Source organism: Heterodontus francisci, chromosome 5, assembly GCF_036365525.1.
Source record: "Heterodontus francisci isolate sHetFra1 chromosome 5, sHetFra1.hap1, whole genome shotgun sequence".
In the NCBI taxonomy this organism is placed as follows: Eukaryota; Metazoa; Chordata; class Chondrichthyes; order Heterodontiformes; family Heterodontidae; genus Heterodontus; species Heterodontus francisci.
Window position 1 is genome coordinate 187,144,980 of NC_090375.1, and position 18,130 is coordinate 187,163,109.

Genomic DNA, 18,130 nt, shown 5'->3' on the forward strand with positions numbered 1-18,130 from the left:
AGTTTGACAAATAATTGCAAGTTCTCCCAATCTTAGCCCAAGTTGTCATTTATCATTTGCAAATTCAGACAGTGTTTGGCACATGCTATTTAACCATGCAAGGCATCACACAGAAACTGTAAAGACAAAGAATACATTTCAAGGGCCATATAGTTGGCCTATCATCCTGGTAGTCACATGATACAGCAAGACCATAACAACATGAGAAACAGGAGCTGGAGTAAGTCATTCGGCCCTGCAAGACCACTTCATATGATCATGATTTTCTACTACAACGCCACCTGCCCACACTATCTCCATATCCCTTAATACCCTTAGAATCCAAAAATCTAGCGATCTCTGTCTTGAATATACTGAACAAATGAGCACCCACAGCTCTCTGGGATAGAGAATTCCAATGATCCACAAACCTCTGAGTGAAGAAATTTCTTGTCTCAGTCCTAAATGATAATCAAGCATTGCCAAATGTACTTTATAGCAGAGATCACAAACCCTGGTCATTTTTCCCTTCTCTAGCTAAGCATGCGTCTGGGTAAGTAAAATAACAAGGCCTTTGTCTGCCAGCAATTGAGAAATTAATTTGATCAAGTTTTTTTTTTTTTTAAAAGTGTTGAATTACAGCAAAATCTCCCAGGAGGTTTCAATTTTTACTATTTAGATAACAGTGCACTAAATATCGTCGACACGCTGTTTTGCAATCTCATTTTTGTAACGAGTGCATGCAGGCAAACCCACTGAAGCTTTGAAAACACATGAACATGCAGGAATTTTGATACTTAAAACGATCTTTCCTCTCTTCCCCCACTTCAGTAGGTTTTTCTTTTGAAAAAACAATATAAATAATTAAATCTTGTAACTTGCTAACCATGTGGGCTGTTAAAGTAGCCATTCTTCCTGCTGTCATTAAAATCAATCGTGTCAGAAAAGTTGTATTTAACTAGGGGTTAATAAAGGTGCATCATCACAAGGTTTGACATCAATAGTTGTCAATGGGGCCACTGACCAACAAAGCAATCCCCAAATTTTAACTAAAATAAAAACAAGACAGTTCTGATGAAAGGTCACCGACCTGAAACGTTAACTCTGCTTCTCTCTCCAGAGATGCTGCCTGACCTGAGTATTTCCAGCACTTTCTGTTTTTATTTCAGATTTCCAGCACCTGCAGTATTTTGCTTTTATATTACCCAAATTTTAACTGTTTCAGTTGAAGAAAATATTCCAAATTTGATCAACATTGTGATTCTGTCGAAATTCTGAAATCAAATGTTGCTGCCTACTTATTTGTGGAACTAGCTTCTTCTTAAAAGGTGTGCAAAGGAAACCCGACCGAGATAGAATGCCAGACCCAGAAGCCCAACGTGACCCGGCCGGAACACGACACATGTCGCAGGACCCGTCAGGGTCCGATCAGGTAGCAGGCCTTTACCCACATACTGATGTAAAGGCCTGCTACCCGACCCGACCCCGAAGGGATCAGAGGACACGTGTCATGTCGGGCCCGGCATTCGTACTGGGGTCGGGTTCCCTTTGCACAACTCTACTTCTTCTATCTTACCTATAATGCACCCAAGGATTATGAAAATAATTGTGAAATCAGACAGAACAGTGACATGCATTCTAACCACTATGGCTTTTAACCAGGGGAAATATAACACAGGTAAGGCTGTGCTGATTTCACAGCCATTCTGATTACTTGGGAATAGTGTAACTAGGCTATAAGAAAAGTGGCAGTTCTACAATTGAGCAGCTGGCAAAAAATCGATTCCAGCAGGTAACTCACCCGATTCTCTTCTGTTTTTCCACTGGTTGACAGACCTGCTGTGAATTTCCATTACGTTGTCTTCTTATTTCAAATTTACAGCATACAGTGTTTTTCTTTTTTTACATCTGTGTGATTCTGCCCAATTTGCTCTGCAGCAGCTGCAAAGAAATCTGGATACTAGATTGAAGGCTGCACTGAACAATGACAAGTAGTACCAAATCCATTGGATTGATGCTCGATGCATTTTAGGATGATAGGCATATGACTTTTAGAACACATGTTCAAGAACCTGGCTCCAAGATTAAGAATCTTAAAATGTGGCATCCATCCATCTTGAAAGAGAACAGCAGCACAGTGGCGTAGTGGCTAGCACCGCAGCCTCACAGCTCCAGCGACCGGGGTTCGGTTCTGGGTGCGGTGCGGAGTTTGAAAGTTCTCCCTGTGACTGCGTGGGTTTCCTCCGGGTGCTCCGGCTTCCTCCCACATGCCAAAGACTTGCGGGTTGATGGGTAAATTGGCCATCGTTAAAAAAAAAAAAAAATTGCCCCTTGTGTAGGTAGGTGGTAGGAGAACTGAGGGAAGGTGGGGATGAGAGGGAAAATGGGACTAATGTAGGATTAGTATAAACGGGTGGTTGATGGTTGGCGCGGACTCAGTGGGCCAAAGGGCCTGTTTCGGTGCTGTATCTCTCTATGACTCTACGACCAGGAGCGTCAAAATAGTTCAGTTGCTTTGGCACATTACAGCATCATGGGTGGCCAAACAGCCCAGATCTCGAGTGAAGTCATTGCCACAGACGTAAATCGGAAGACCAGATCTACAGACTGACCATGATCGAACTGAATGGCAGAACACACTCAAGGGGCTGAATGGCCTCCTTCCAGTTCCTGTGCTGGCTAGATGATGAACCCACCACAGTATTAACTCTGGAAGCCTGATGAACTTGCTGCTTTTTTCCCCGTCAACCAATTCTCTTCAGTCTCTCTGGCTTCCCCGATAGAATGCAGACCTCCACAGTGGCCTAATATTAGCCCCATCTTCTCAGCTTTCGCTAACCAACCTTCTCGTCACTCCTGGAAACGTCTTTAAACTAGAGCCTAGATCGGTTCAGCAGCCTTGAAGCATCTGTAAGTTCTCCACGCAAGACGCATTTTGGAATTTGCCAGTCTTCCAAGCTGATACAGGCGACCAAGCCATTGGCAAAAAGTTTTAGACTTGGCTACTTAGCTTCCTTAATTACTTCGGCGTCAAGAACTTTCTCTTCCGACTTGATATGTAGAATACGGTGAAGACCACTGGTGTGGAAAGAGTTGGGTCTTCTCTCATTCCTGCTGTAGGTGGTCCAGGGCCCCTTCCCATACATCAGTGTGCCGAGGACGCACGTTTCACAGACCCACATCTTAGTGTTTTTATTTATTTTATTTTATTTAGAGATACAGCACTGAAACAGGCCCTTCGGCCCACCGAGTCTGTGCCAACCAACAACCACCCATTTATACTAACCCTACAGTAATCCCATATTCCCTACCACCTACCTACACTAGGGGCAATTTACAAAAGCCAATTTACCTATCAACCTGCAAGTCTTTGGCTATGGGAGGAAACCAGAGCACCCGGCAGAAACCCACGCGGTCACAGGGAGAACTTGCAAACTCCGCACAGGCAGTACCCAGAATTGAACCTGGGTCCCTGGAGCTGCGAGGCTGCGGTGCTAACCACTGCACCACTGTTAATATCAATGTCCTATTATTCTGCACATGCTTAGATCAATTAGCCGAATACGATTGCTATCTTTCTGATGCTCGTTTAGCTCGCTAGCTAGAGATAATATATCCGATACATAACACCAGGCAGAAGAACCTGCATACAATTTCTAGTGCGGTACTAACTATTGAGGCTTCTAGTACTGTCAGCACAAGAGTCTTGGTCTGATGAAAATACAGCCATCCCAGTGCAGACCAAGTCTCAATGGGGAACACTCACACCACAGTGTCAGAAGGTTATGGGTTCAACTCCAGAGACTCGAGCACAAAAGCTTGGTTGACACTCCAGTGCAGTACTAAGGGATCACTGCACTATTGGAGATGCTGGCTTTTGGATGAGACATTAAGCCAAGACCCCCGCCTGCCCTTTCAGGTGGTCACAAAAGGTCCCATGGACTATATCTGGTCATTAGCTCATTGATGTTTCTGGGTCCTTGTTGCACACAAATTGGCTGCCACTTTTCCTACATGACAACAGTAACTACACTTCATTGGCTGTAAAGCGAGTTGGCACATCCCCAAATCATGACAGATGCGATATAAATATATAATTTAGGACATCATGAGAACTTGGGAACAGGAGGAGGCAATTTAGCATCTCAAGCCTGCTCCACCACTCAATGAGAGCATGGCTGATCCGTCACCTAACTCCATATACCCGCCTTTTCCCCATGTCCTTCTAGACCATTGGTAAACAGAAATCTATCAAAGATTTAAAATTTACAACTGATCTAGCATCGAATGCCTTTTGCAGAAGAGAGTTCCAAACTTCTACTTCAAACTTTAAATAACCCTGATAAAACATCCCCATTCAAAATTAAGGAAGACTTTGACAATTCATGGAACTGAAAACAATGCCCTTTCCCTTTTACTTTACAATTTCTTTCTAAGCATTTCATGTCAGCCTCCATCCATTGTGTGGCATTAACATGAAGTACTTCAGTGAATGCGAGAAGGAGGGCAATTAACTTGTCCCAAAAATCACACGTCCAATGACCACTGTAAAACAGCCGGCCTACCACTGCCGAAACCAACCTGCAACATTCTCCAACACAAGCAGATCTCACAAATACACAATGATAGCCTGATCCACAAATGTAATCCCAACACATTGTAAGAGGACACCATTACAAAGATGTTTCAGTTATAAATCATGATGGGTTTTAATGTAGGAACTAAGGAGAAACTGTTTCCAGTAGCAGAAGAGTCAGTAACCAGAGGGCACAGATTTAAGGCAATTGGCAAAAGAACCAGAAACAAGATGAGGCAAATGCAGCGAGTCATCATGATCTGGAATGCATAAGAACATAAGAGCTAGGAGCAGGAGGCGACCATCCAGCCCGCTCCGCCATTCAATTATATCATGGTTGATCTTCTACTTCAACATCATTTTCCTGCACTATCCCCCATCCCCTAATGTTTTTAATATGTAGAAATCTATCGATCTCAGTCTTGAACATGCTCAATGACTGAGCCTCCACAGCCCTCTGGGGTAGAGAATTCCAAAGATTCACTGCCCACTGAGGGAAGAAAGTCCTCCTCATCTCAGTCCTAAATGGTCTGCCCCTTATTCTAAGACTGTGTGCCCTGGTCTGGACTCCGCAATCAGGGGAAACATCCTTCCTACATCGAGCCTCTCGAGCCCTGTAAGAATTTTATATGTTTGAATAGGATCACCTCTCATTCTTCTAAACTCCAGTTTATTCAATCTTTTCTCACAGGACCATCCCGCCATCCCAGGAATTCGTCTGGTGAACCTTCGTTGTACTCCCCCCATGACAAGTATATCTTTCCTTAGGTAAGGAAGCCAAAACTGCACACATTACTCCAGGCGTAGTCTCACCAAGGTTCCTTATAATTGCACTAAAACAGCTTTACTCCTGCACTCAAATCCTCTTGTAATAAAGGCCAACATACCATTTGCCTTCTTAATTGCTTGCACTACCTGCATGTTAGCTTTCAGTGGCTCATGAACAAGGACACTTTTTTTTTTATTCGTTCGTGGCATGTGGGTGTCACTGGCTAGGCCAGCATTTATTGCCCGTCCCTAATTGCTCGGCCATTTAAGAGGCAACCTCATTGCTGTGGATCTGGAGTCACATGTAGGCCAGGCCAGATAGGGACAGCAGATTTCCTTCCCTAAAGGACATTAGTGAACCAGATGGGTTTGTACAACAATCGACAATGGTTTCATGGTCACCATTAGACTAGCTTCTCTAATTCCAGATTTATTAATTGAACTCAAATTTCACCATCTGCGTTGGTGGCATTCGAACATATGTCCCCAGAGCACTAGCCTGGGCCTCTGGATTACTAGTCCAGTGACTAGGGGGGGGGGGGGGGGGGAGCAGATTTATTAATATCTTACAAGAGGGAACCGAATGATTACTTTAAGTGGAAACCTTTGCAAGACAATGGATGAAGAGCAAGGGAGCGGGACTAATTGGATAGCTGTTTCAAAGAGATAGCACAGGCACAATGGGCTGTATACCCTTGTTCTGTGCTGGATCATTCTATATCTGTACACGTTGAACTATCTACCGTCAGTACACACTTTTTGCTTAGCTTAATGCGGCAAGAATACTGATCGACTGAAATTTACTTCAAGAGTGTGAACAACACAGAGTTAACTAACCAAAGGTACAGGGACCCAACAGGTTGCTCTCCATACAAACCCTCCTTTGGAAAAGTGCCATGTCAAAAAATCTTTGTTACCCTGATATAATTTTTGTTGAAAGCATTTTAGGGTCTTTCAGGAATTTCTGGTTTATGCCACATTTTTAAAATTTTTAATTTAACAGCAGCGTTAGAGGATTCCTTTTTTTTCAGGGCGAGGGGGGGGGGGGAAGGTGAGAATCCAGACATAAAGGATTGATATGATTCTCAGTAAAAAATAAAATTAACATGAAGGCAATAACTCCAGAAAATTTTCACTGTTACACTTTAATGCGATGCATTTAAAGGGCAGCCAGACAAATACACGAGGGAGAAAGGCACATAAGAAAATGCTGATAGGGTGAGACAAAGCAGAGTAAGAGGAGGCTTGAGTGGAGCATTAACACTGGTCAAATGGCCAATATCTATGCTGTAAAATTCTACATTAAAATATTGACCAAAACCACTCACTGCTTACTTTTCCATGCAATACTGCATTTTTGTACTTTTTTAAATTATGTGAAGAGACCAGCAATAATGAAAGTAATTTCAAGTGATAAACAGAAGATAGTAACTAGGATAAAGAGGTAATCGTAATGTTTCTGATAGGTTATTAAGGTCGACATCAATTTCTATATATAAAAGTATAGAAATATCGGCAATTAGTCTTTAAGGAGAAAGCTACAACTTATATACAACTGTTCTGAGCTAAAAGCAATACCCAACAGTCACATGATGTGAAATTCTCACCAAGTTATGGTCCATTGGGACATTGGTTTAAAAAAAAGACTTGCATTTAGGTTATGCCTTTCATGGCCTCAGGACCAGCCAATGAAATACTTTTGAAGTGTAGACACTGTTGAAACGTAGGCAATGTGGCAGCCAATTTGTGCACAGCAAGCTCCCACAAACAGCAATGTGTTAGTGACCAGATAATCTGTTTTTGTGATGTTGGTTGAGGGATAAATATTGGCCAGGACACTGGGGAGAACTCCCCTGCTCTTCGAAATAGTGCCATAGGATCTTTTATGCCCACCTTAGAGGGCAGACAGGGCCTTGGTTTAATATGTCATCCAAAAGACAGATTCAATACTTATCACATAACCTCCTACATGTGGTAGAGAGAGATGACAATACTTTATGGTGGAGAGCGCCTGGTCAAGAACGTCACTATCATTTATTTGATGGTCAAAAATACTAGATGGATTACCAGGCAGTAACTTCACCAAGGGATCTAGGTAATGACAAGCTGGAAAGCAAACCTTCAATAATTTATAACAATCTGTTGAACCCTAGAATTAAAGGAATGCAAAAAGAGAGGGGGGAAGAGAGAAAAAAAAAGGTGACGATAGAGGGAAATAGAGGCAAAAGGAGAATTTAAGGGGAGAGAAGCAGGAGAGAGGATAAAGAACATGACAGAAGCCGCACTTCAATGCAGTACTGAGGGAGTGGTGCATTATTGGAGCTCACATCCATCAGATGAGATGTTAAACCAAGGCCCTGTCAGCCCTCTCAAGTGGGCATTAAATGTTGTGCGGCACTATTTTGAAGTATGATAGGGGAGTTCTCCCAGTATCTTGGTTAACTTAGCATCACTAAAAAAAAATCATCTGGTCGTAACTCATTGCTGTTTGTGGGATCGTGCTGTGTGTAAACACTTCTCTAAACTACAGCAGTGATTGCATTTTATTGGTTCTGGGAACGTACAAATCAATACAATAGCAGAGGAAGCGGCTAGAGAGCTATGTGGCCCTGATAGTGTGCGTCACACAGCCCATTATTAGAAAACAACATATCATCCAACTCAACGTAACTCCATACAAGATCTGCCATCTATAATCAACTATACAAAACCAAAAACCAATAAAGCCAAGAATTAATTTAGTACTTTAAAAAAAAACATTAGTGCATCTTCTGGCATAGTATAGTCTATGCTATGCAGGGATTTTTCTTAGCCTAATAACATCAGACACTGCTTTCAACTTTGCAATGATGCAAAGTACGCAGTGTCACGAAAGCATGAAGGTGCCTGAAATCAAAGCAGGGACCTTTAAGGGAGCAGTTTCACACCACTTTGGTGGTGTACCAGCTGCAATGTAACAGCAACCGATGTGACACAAAGTTTAAATGTTCCTAGACAGTAAAATTGACATCTGAAGAACAGTTTAAACTTTAAAGAGAAAGGAAACACGTGCATTTATGTAGCACCGATCACGACCACAGGGCATTCCAAAGTGCTTTACAGCCATTGAAGTACTTTTGAAGTGTAGTCACTGTTGTAAATGTAGGAATCACAGCAGCCATTTTGCGTACAGCAAGCTCCCACAAAAAGCCAAGTGGTATTGACCAGCTCATCTGTTCTTGCGATGTTGACTGAGGGATAAATATTGGCCAGGACACCGGGGATAGTGCTGCTGCTCTTTTTCAAAATAGTAGACAGACAAAGCCGCGGTTTAACATCTCATCCAAAAATCGGCACCTCTGACGGTGCAGCACTCCCTCAGTATCACAATGGGGTACAGCTTTGATTTTTGTGCTCAAGTCCTGCAGTGGGGCTTGAAACCACAGCCTTCGACTCAGAGGCAAAGGTACTAACAACTGAGCCACAGTTGACACGAACATTAACATTAACAGAGAGCCAACTATCCCAATAGCTCTTTGTTAACATTACAACTTGACTAACACTTGGCTGGCAGTAAGTGAAGAGGGCATGCGCACACAGAGCTCATTTTCCTGGATTGGACTGATATAGTCGACAGTTTACATCAAGTCTGCCAGCCCCATTTTAGTCTAAGAATAACAGTGCCGAAGTGAGGGAAAGAAAAATTTTGCTTCTAGTGACCACAACTGTTATGTTTGAATCAATCTAGAACTGAAAGGCTTAATATACACTGCATCACTCTCAGTTGGTGTTAAAATGAAAGTTCATGTTCTGGGCAACCACAGGTGCAGGAAGTGTCATCAGATGCACCAGCTCGAGCTCCGGGTTTCGGTGCTTGAGCAGCGGCTGGCATCGCTACGGTGCATCCGAGCAGCTGAGAGCTACGTGGACAGCTTGTTTCTGGATGTGGTCACCCCACAACTTAACGGTGTGCAGGCAAAAAAGGAATGGGTGACAGCCAGACAGTCAAGAGTCCCCGGCACGTAGTGCAGGAGTGCATACTTGCTCTCCAACCAGTATTCAGTTCCAAATACCAGTGAGTGTGATGGTTCCTCTGGGGATTGTAGCCAAGGCAAAGTCTACGGCACCACTGGTGGCTCAGTTGTACGGGGGTCAGGGGCAGAAGGAAAATTGGGAAAGCAATAGTGATAAGAAATTCTATAGTTAGCAGAACAGACATTTCTGCCGCCACAGACGTGAAACCAGGATGGTATGTGGTCTCCCTGGTGCCAGGATCAAGGATGTCACCGAGTGGCTACATAGATTCTGAGAGGGGAGAGTTAACAGCCAGAGGTCATGGTCCATATTGGTACCAAAGACATAGGTAGAAAGAGGGATGAGGTCCTTCAAGCAGAGTTTAGGGAGCTAGGATGGAGACTAGCAAGCAGGATCTCAGAGGTAGTAATTTCTGGATTACTCAAGTGAGCACAGAAATAGGAGGATAGAGCAGATGAATGCACGGAGAAATAGTGCAGGAGGGTGGGCTTTAGATTCCTGGGACATTGATACCAGTTCTGGAGGAGATGGGACCTGTGCAGGCCAGAAGGGTTACATCTCAACTGAACTGGAACCAATGCCCTGGCAGGGCAGTTTGCTAGTGCTGTTGGGGAGAGTTCAAACTAACTTGGCAAGAGGATGGGAACCAGGATGCAGCATGAGAAAGGAGAAACAAGGTGCACAAAGGATTGGGAGAGATAGCACTAGAGTAAGAAACAGTAAGGTATCAGATGGGGGTCAGAATAAGAGGGAATACAATAACATCGAAAATAGGTTTACAGTGCATGTATGTAAACACACAGAGCATGATAAATAAGGTTGGTGAGCTGCAGGCATAGATAACCACGTGGGAATATGATGTTGCAGCGATAATGGAGACCGGAGTCAAAAAAGGGCAGGACTGGGTACTAAGTGTTCCTGATACAAGGTGTTCAGGAAAGATAGGGAAGGGAAGAAAGAAGGAAGAGTGGCAGTATTGATTAAGGAGAATTTACCATGCTAGAGAGAGAGAGAGAATGTCCTGGAGCGGTCAAAGACAGAAACTATTTGGTTAATGTTAACAATAGTGGTGCCATTACACTACTGGGTATATTCTATAGGCCACCAAATAGCGGGAAAGATATAGAGGAACAAATTTGCAAGGAAATTACAGAGGTGCAAAAATTATAGAGTAGTTATAATGGGGATTTTATATATCCTAATATAAACTGGGATAGTAATAGCATAAAAGGCAAAGAGGGGGAAGAGTTTTTGAAGTGCGCTCACGAGAATTTTCTAGATCAGTACCGTTTCTGGCCCACTGAGGAAGGAGGTATTGCTGGATCTGGTTCTTGGGAATGAGGTGGATCAAGTGTCAGTCAGGGAACATTTAGGATCATAGTATCATAAAGTTTAGGTTAGATATGAAAACGGACAAGGAGCAATCTAGAGTAAAATTACTTATCTGGGGAAGGGCCTATTTCAGTAGGGTTAGAACTGACCTGGCCCAGGTAAATTGGAATCAAAGACTGGCAGGCAAAACTGTAATGGAACAATGGACTGCCTTTAAAACTGAGATAGCTCTCACATGGGGCGAAAAGGTAGGATAAACAAAGCCGGAGTTCCCTAGATGACAAAAGAGATAGAGAGTAAGATGAAGCAGAAAAAGGGGGTGTATGACAGATATCACATTGATAATACAAGTGAGAACCAAGCTGAATATAGAAAGTTCAGAGTGGAGGTGAAAAAAGAAATAAGGCAAAGAGAGAGTATAAGAGACTGGCAGCTAAATTAAAAGGGAACCTAAAGTCTTCTATAGGCACATAAATAGTAAAAGGGTAGTTAAGTGGAGGGGAGGGGCAATTAGGGACCACAAAGGAATATAACATGGAGGCAAAGGGCATGGCTGAGGTGCTAAATGAGTACTTTGCATCTGTCTCTACTTAGGAAGATGAAGCTACCAAAGTCATAGTAAAAACTTGATATACAGGACAGTATAAAAATTAATAAAAAGGGTATTAGAAAGGCTGGCAGTGCTTAAAAGTGGAGAAGTCACCAGAACAGGATGGGATGCATCTGAGGATTTAACAACAGTTTATATTTATATAGCACCTTCAATGTAATAAAACATCCCAAGGCAATTCACAAGAGCATTATAAAACAAAAGTATGACACTGAGCAACAAAAGGAGATAACAGGTTAGATGATGGTCAAAGAGGTAGGTTTTAAAGAGTGTCTTAAAAGAAGAAAGCGAAGCTGAGAGGTGTAGGGAGGGTATTCCAGAGCTTGGGTCCTAGGCAGCTGAAGGCAGGGCCACCAATGGTGGAGCGATTAAAAATCAGGGATGCCCAAGAGGCCAGAATTAGATACTGAGGGAAGTAAGGAAGGAAATTGCAGAGGAACTAGCCATAATCCTCGTTAGCTACAGGGGTGGTGCCAGGGGACTGAATAATTGCAAATGTTACACACTTGTTCAAAAAAGGGTGCAAGGGTAAACCCAGCAGCTACAGGCCAGTCAGTTTAACCTCAGTGGTGAGAAACCTTTTGTCCCAATAATCCAGGACAAAATTAACACTCACTTGGACAAGTGTGGATTGATTAAGGAAATCCAACATTGATTTGGTAAACATAATTCGTGTTTAATTAACTTGATTGAGTTTTTTTTATACAGTAACAGAGAGGGTTGATGAGGATAATGCAGTTGATGTGGTGCACATGGATTTCCAAATGGTGTTTGATAAAGTGCCACAAAATAGGTTTGCCAACAAAGTTGAAGCCCATCAGATAAAAGAGACAGCGGCAGCATGGATACAAAGCAGGCTGAGTGACAAGAAACAGTAGCGATGAACAGTTGTTTTTTGAACTGGAGGAAGTGGGGTTCCCGCACAAGTCGGTACTGGGACCACTGCCTTTCTTGATCTATATTAATGACCTAGACTTGGGTTACAGGATACTATTTCAAAATTTGCAAATGACACAAAACTTGGAAGTACAGTAATCTGTGAGGAGGATAGTGATAGACTTCAACAGGACATAGACAGGCTGGTGAAATCAGCAGACATGTTGCGGATGAAATTTAATGCAGAGAAGTGTGAACTGATAGATTTTGGTAGGAAGAACAGGGCAAGACGATATAAGCTAACAGTACAATTCTGAAGAGGGTGAGGGAACCGAGAGACCTGAGGGTATGTGTGCACAAATTGTTGGAAGCTGGCAGGGCAGATTGAGAAAGTGGTTAGTAAGGCATACGGGATCCTGGGTTTTATAAATAGAGGCAGAGAGTGCAAAAACAAGGAAGTTATGGTGAGCCTTTATAAAACACTGGTTTGGTCTCAACTAGTGTTGTGAACCACATTTTAGGAAGGATGTGAAGACTTTCGAGAGGGTACAGAGGGGAGGCGGTGGCATAATGGTATTGTCACTGGACTAGTAACCCAGAGACACAGGGTATTGCTCTGGGGACATGGGTTCAAATCCCACCACAGCAGAAGGTGGAATTAAAAAGCTAGTCTAATGATGGCCATGAAACCACTGTCGATTGTTGTAAAAACCCATCTGATTCACTAATGTCCTTTAGGGAAGGAAATCTGCTGCCCTTACCTGGTCTGGCCTACATGTGACTCCAGACCCGCAGCAATGTGGTTGACTCTTACATGCCCTCTGAAATGGCCTAGCAAGCCACTCAGTAGTATCTAACCGCTAGCACTGTGGGTGTACCTACCCCACATGAACTGCAGCGGTTCATGAAGGCAGCTCACTGCCGTCTCAAGGGCAATTAGGGATGGGCAATAAATGCTGGCCTGGCCAGCGATGCCCACATCCCATGAATGAATTAAAAAAGAAAAGATTTAGCAGAATGGCTTAAGGGACTTCAATTACATGGATAGGTTGGAGAAGCAGGGGTTATTCTTAGACAAGGTCGAGAAGAGATTTGACGGAGATGTTCAAAATCATGAGGGTTCCATACAGAGTAGGTAGAGAGAAACTGTTGTCATTGGCAGAGGGTCGAGAACCACAGGAAATAGATTTAAGGTGATTGGCAAAACAACCAACCGTGACATGAGGAGAAACATTTTTTTCCTGCAATGAGTGGCTAGGATCTGGAATACACTGCTTGAGAGTGTAGTGGAGGCAGGTTCAATTGCGGCTTTCAAAAAGGGAATTGGATAGCATCTAAAGAGGAGAAAAATATAGGTCTACAGGAAAAGGGCAGCAGAAATGCTATTACAGAGCCAACAGGGACACAATGGGCTGAATGGCCTCCTGCCGTATTATAATCATTCATGATGCTATAAGTTGTTACGACAGTCAATTGGGTCTGCCGAGAAACTCCTGAAATTTTGCTTTATATTGGTTACCAAGGCAGTAAAGTTAAAAATACTATTCCGTTTGATTACGTTTCAACAGGTACTTTCTACCTTTGCCAGAGCAAAATGTGAATGCTAATTAACCTACATACGATAGTAACGCGGCAATATCCTACAGAAAGGACTAAAACCAAAAATACGTAAACATGACAAGAAACACCTCGGGTTCCAACCAGGGGTAGAAGCACCGGTATCACCTGTAAGATGATCCTTCTACAGGTTATCCTACTCAACTCCAGTTCATCATTTTGAAGAGAAAAGTAGCAATGAATCTACACCGCAGCAATCACCTGTCTAATCAATTTCACCTCAACAGAGCTGTTTCTCAGCGAAATGTACATCGGCTCAGGGGCACTCATAGCACCTTATGCACTCGTGCCTCCTTTGAAGAGCAAATTTTACAGCCCCTCGCCCCCACAAATTAAAAAAAAAATCCAATATTGTCCTCGTCCTTCCACTGGAGAACCACACGCCCTTCCCCCAATACAATGAGCACATGTTTTGCAAAACTGTCTTTTTTTTTGCTCCTTCAGCCCCTATGCCCCACCGCGCGCTGCCACCCCATCCCCAGGCCACATTCCATTCCATTGTAACTCCACGTTCCAATCCATTGTGACGTATTGTGTTCTGTATTCCCCCCATCCCCGGGCCACATTCCATTCCATTGTGACGTATTGTGTTCTGTATTCCCCCACCCCCGGGACACGTTCCAACCCTTGCCTCGCTCTTACCCGCTGGGCACCACTTGGCCCGGTTGCCAGCACAGCTCCTTGACCACACCGGCCCGGTCCGACTTCACCCGCTTCTCCTGCGGCCGGGGCCTTTCTCGTTCGGCGCCACTCTCTTGCTCCACGGGGAGGCAGTGAGCCAGCACCGTGCCGATCTGCACCGGCCAGCCCACCCTCACGCTCCATTCCAGCAGCCGCAGAGGTCTGGAGCCCGGGGCCGCCACTTCTAACACGGCCGGGGCTGCAGCTGCGGTGCCAGATCCAATTGCAGCCCCGGCCGCCAGGCCGTCCGGTTCCCGGTCTTGGTCCCGGTCCGGCTCCCGCGCCTCCGCCAACGCCGCCATCTTCTAACCGCTGGGGTGGAGAGAAGATTTTTTTTTAACAAATCCTCAGTCTTGAGACACAGAAATATTCAAAGGCAGAAGTGCAGCAAAATGTTCACTCTTCCCGCCTGTAAACAGGAAATAATACACCCGGAGCCCGCACAGGGAACTTCCGGTACACATGCAGGGACCTGACAGTATGTCTTCCGACTACACTGCCCCATTGCACACCAACAGAAACTGGTGCAAATTGTTATTTTGCAGCGTGATCCTATACCTATAGCAGCTTTACATATAAAGCGTCGATATGTCTGTATTGCAGAAGCATGCAGACTTGTCAGTGCATTCAAGAAAGCTGACAACAGTTACCCCACGCAACCCATGACAGGTCAATAATCAAGTTATGACAGGTGAAAAGGAGGATTTAGACTGAAAGTGCAGTGGGACATGGTGTTCAGGATTGCCATGGAGTGTCCAGGAATGAAATACTAATCTCCCAGACACCGTCACAGGCGACTTGGGAGAAAAATCACAGGGCATTGGGGAAAAAAGTATTTTTTAAATGTTCTTTGAATGCTTTCCTTTATTGTAAAAATTATTGTTGATGGAGAAGAAAGGCTGTTTGACCGGATGAGACAGTAAGAGGCAGCAGGGCTTGTGATGAAACTTCCAGCAATATGTCCAAACAGAGTTTACAACACTAAGCTGCCTGTGCAGCAAATGTTTCATATCTATTGGAGAAAACTAAACAGATAAGAGCACACTTTGTAGCAGTGGTGGATTTAAAATTCAGTGAAAAGTGATGAGAATGGAATGAGATTTATGCTCAAAGGAGACCAGAGGACACCACTATCTCCGCCCCAGAAGATTTTGATTTTTGACACTTTATTTGACGCATTTTTTGAGCCAACTATAATCATGCACTTCAAAGCAAAAATAATTAGTCACAGAAGGGTTTCAAATATTTTAAATATGTAAATAAAAAATCTTGGAATTTAATATAGCTTTAAAAGATCCAGTAAATACAACAGCAAATACATGTTAATTTATAAATTGAAATCTTTACAGCATATGCCTACAATAAGCCCAAGCAGTAGTGCATGGTACATGCATAAAACTAGCTGGCTTATTATCTATTGTTGTCCCCGGTCCCAACTTACTCCTGTGGCAGACACAGGTTACAGTAATTGAGGGAATGCTGATTTTCTAACCACTTTAAATGAACAGCTGTTATTTTTAAGGAACTTGAGGGTTCTAGGGCGAGGTTGTATCATTGGACTGTTAGAACCAAATTCTCATGAAGGGTCACATCCAGACATTAACCTGTCTCTTCCTGTTGCACATTTCAAACATTTTCTAACACGAGGTTAGAAATTACAGTTAGTGATAATAGTGGACAGATGCTGAACATGCTGATATGACTTTTTCTGCTCTTCTAACAGAAGTATTCACCCTCTGTCCTTGCAAACTACTGCCCTCTTCTCAAAGTCCTTGAACATGCTGCTGCCTTTCAAATCCATACCCGTCATTCCCGGAACTCCATGTTTGAACCACTCTGATTAGGTTTCCACCCCTGCCAATGTACCGAAATGGCTTTATCAAAGTCACAACTAGCATTCTACCTGACTGTGACCAGGGTAAGGTATCCCTTCTTGTCATTCTTGGCCTACCAGCAGCCTTTGACATAGTTGACTGCACCAACCTCCTCCAATGTCTCTCCTCTATTGTCCAGTTGGTTGGGACTATGCTCACCTGGTTCCATTCATATCTATAAGAGAATCACCTGATAGCTTACAGTACCACCTTCTTCAATTGATTGTAGCAATTTGCATATCCCAATAAAAAGCAGATTTATTGTTTATAAAATACTGGCAAGCTGAAATGCTAATGATTGGTATAGATAAGGTCATGATTATCTTGGAGACCTTTATATACTATAGACTTATACTTACAGACTTTAAGCTCCATTGCCAACAAACACCGTTATTGAGAGCGAATATACAAATATACCTTTGAAAAGAATACAGTAGCTGAGGTACAGACTAATACTATATGCTATAAAGGTCCAAACAACAGAATCCATGTTTCAGCATGCCTATAATGTGCTCTACTAGAATTCTGTTTGAACATAGCAACACGAGTAGGCTATTCAACCCCTCAAGCCCGTTCCACCATTTAGGTAAGGCATGCACTTCATTGTATCTCTGCTGGTGTTTGGAGGTTTCTGAGTTGGATCAGCTGCAATGGCTGCACAGAAGAGCCCTAGTGTCCCAGCAACCACCTACTCAGCCTTCATGAGCTTTCAAAGTCTGTGAGCAAGAAGGATTGCTACATAACAAAGGCACCATGACTGCCTCCTGCATAACATGCATTCACATGCACAATGATGCTTCTGAGGTCAGACACAACTCTAACTTAATATAACTTTGCAGTCCACGAGATTGATATGAGGAGCGAACAGAACCCCACAATGGGAGTCCCATCCTCACCACTTTGGTGCAAATGGAAAACTGCAGAAATGTATTATTGACAGAAAATAACAAAGGAAAAAAATGACATACTCCTCAGCAAGAAAAAACATAATTCAAGGAGGAAAAGGGAAAAAAAGCCAAGAATTTTTTGCAATCAAGTTTTGTATCAATAATAACCTCACTTTAACAATACAACTTTACTGGGCCAGGGCAAAAGAATCATTCTGCTCCCAAAAGATGTGAAATCAAGCATGGGATTAAATTAAATAATTTCAAGGCTCTAATTTGGCCCACAACATAGTTTTGCCCACAACCTAAGTTTACTGTATTCCAAGAATCCTTCCTCATTTTCACTATAATGTACACCTCTTCCCTTTCTAAGAAGTGGGCCTTACTATATGTGGCCTTTATTTCACTCTTGTAAATTTAAATTCTGTTCTATCAGAAATCTTTGATTGCTTTAAGCTCCAGTGCCAACAAGCAGTGTTATTGAGAGCGACTATACAAATATACCTTTGAAAAGAATACAGTAGCTGACGTACAGACTAATAGGGACCATTTTATGCACTAACCTTTGATTGGAGTATGAAAATCTTCAACAGACATGACAGAAAATCTCAGATTCAATAGTAGAAAAATAGAATTGAGCCTTTCACGTATGTGAAGAAGATTTATGTATAGTCAGCCATATATGCTACTGTGAAGCCTTCCCAAAGCGCTACCTCCCACTAACATTAAAACTTGCTGTAACCATGGATTCTACTATAATTATTTAATCTCAAGAAATTTGAGAAGTTTCACGTTAAAGGTCAAAAAAGGTTTTCAGGTTTAATTTAATCAAGTAAGACTCTAGAACATTTCTCATTTGGATTGCACTGTTTGAGAAGGTTTTTTTTTTCTTTCATGGGATGTGGGCGTTACTGGC

General features: G+C 43.0%; 1 protein-coding gene across 2 annotated transcripts in view; it reads right to left on the reverse strand.

Moving 5' to 3' along the window:
* ctdp1 (CTD (carboxy-terminal domain, RNA polymerase II, polypeptide A) phosphatase, subunit 1) overlaps window positions 1–14,969 on the reverse strand; it is a 331,549-nt gene extending 316,580 nt beyond the window's left edge. For both annotated transcript variants that reach the window (XM_068032467.1, XM_068032465.1), the window contains exon 1: window positions 14,415–14,969. In XM_068032467.1, coding sequence (XP_067888568.1) covers window positions 14,415–14,755 — 341 coding nt within the window. In that variant the 5' untranslated portion in view covers window positions 14,756–14,969. The remainder of the gene's footprint in view (window positions 1–14,414) is intronic.
* Window positions 14,970–18,130: the final 3,161 nt, after the last annotated feature.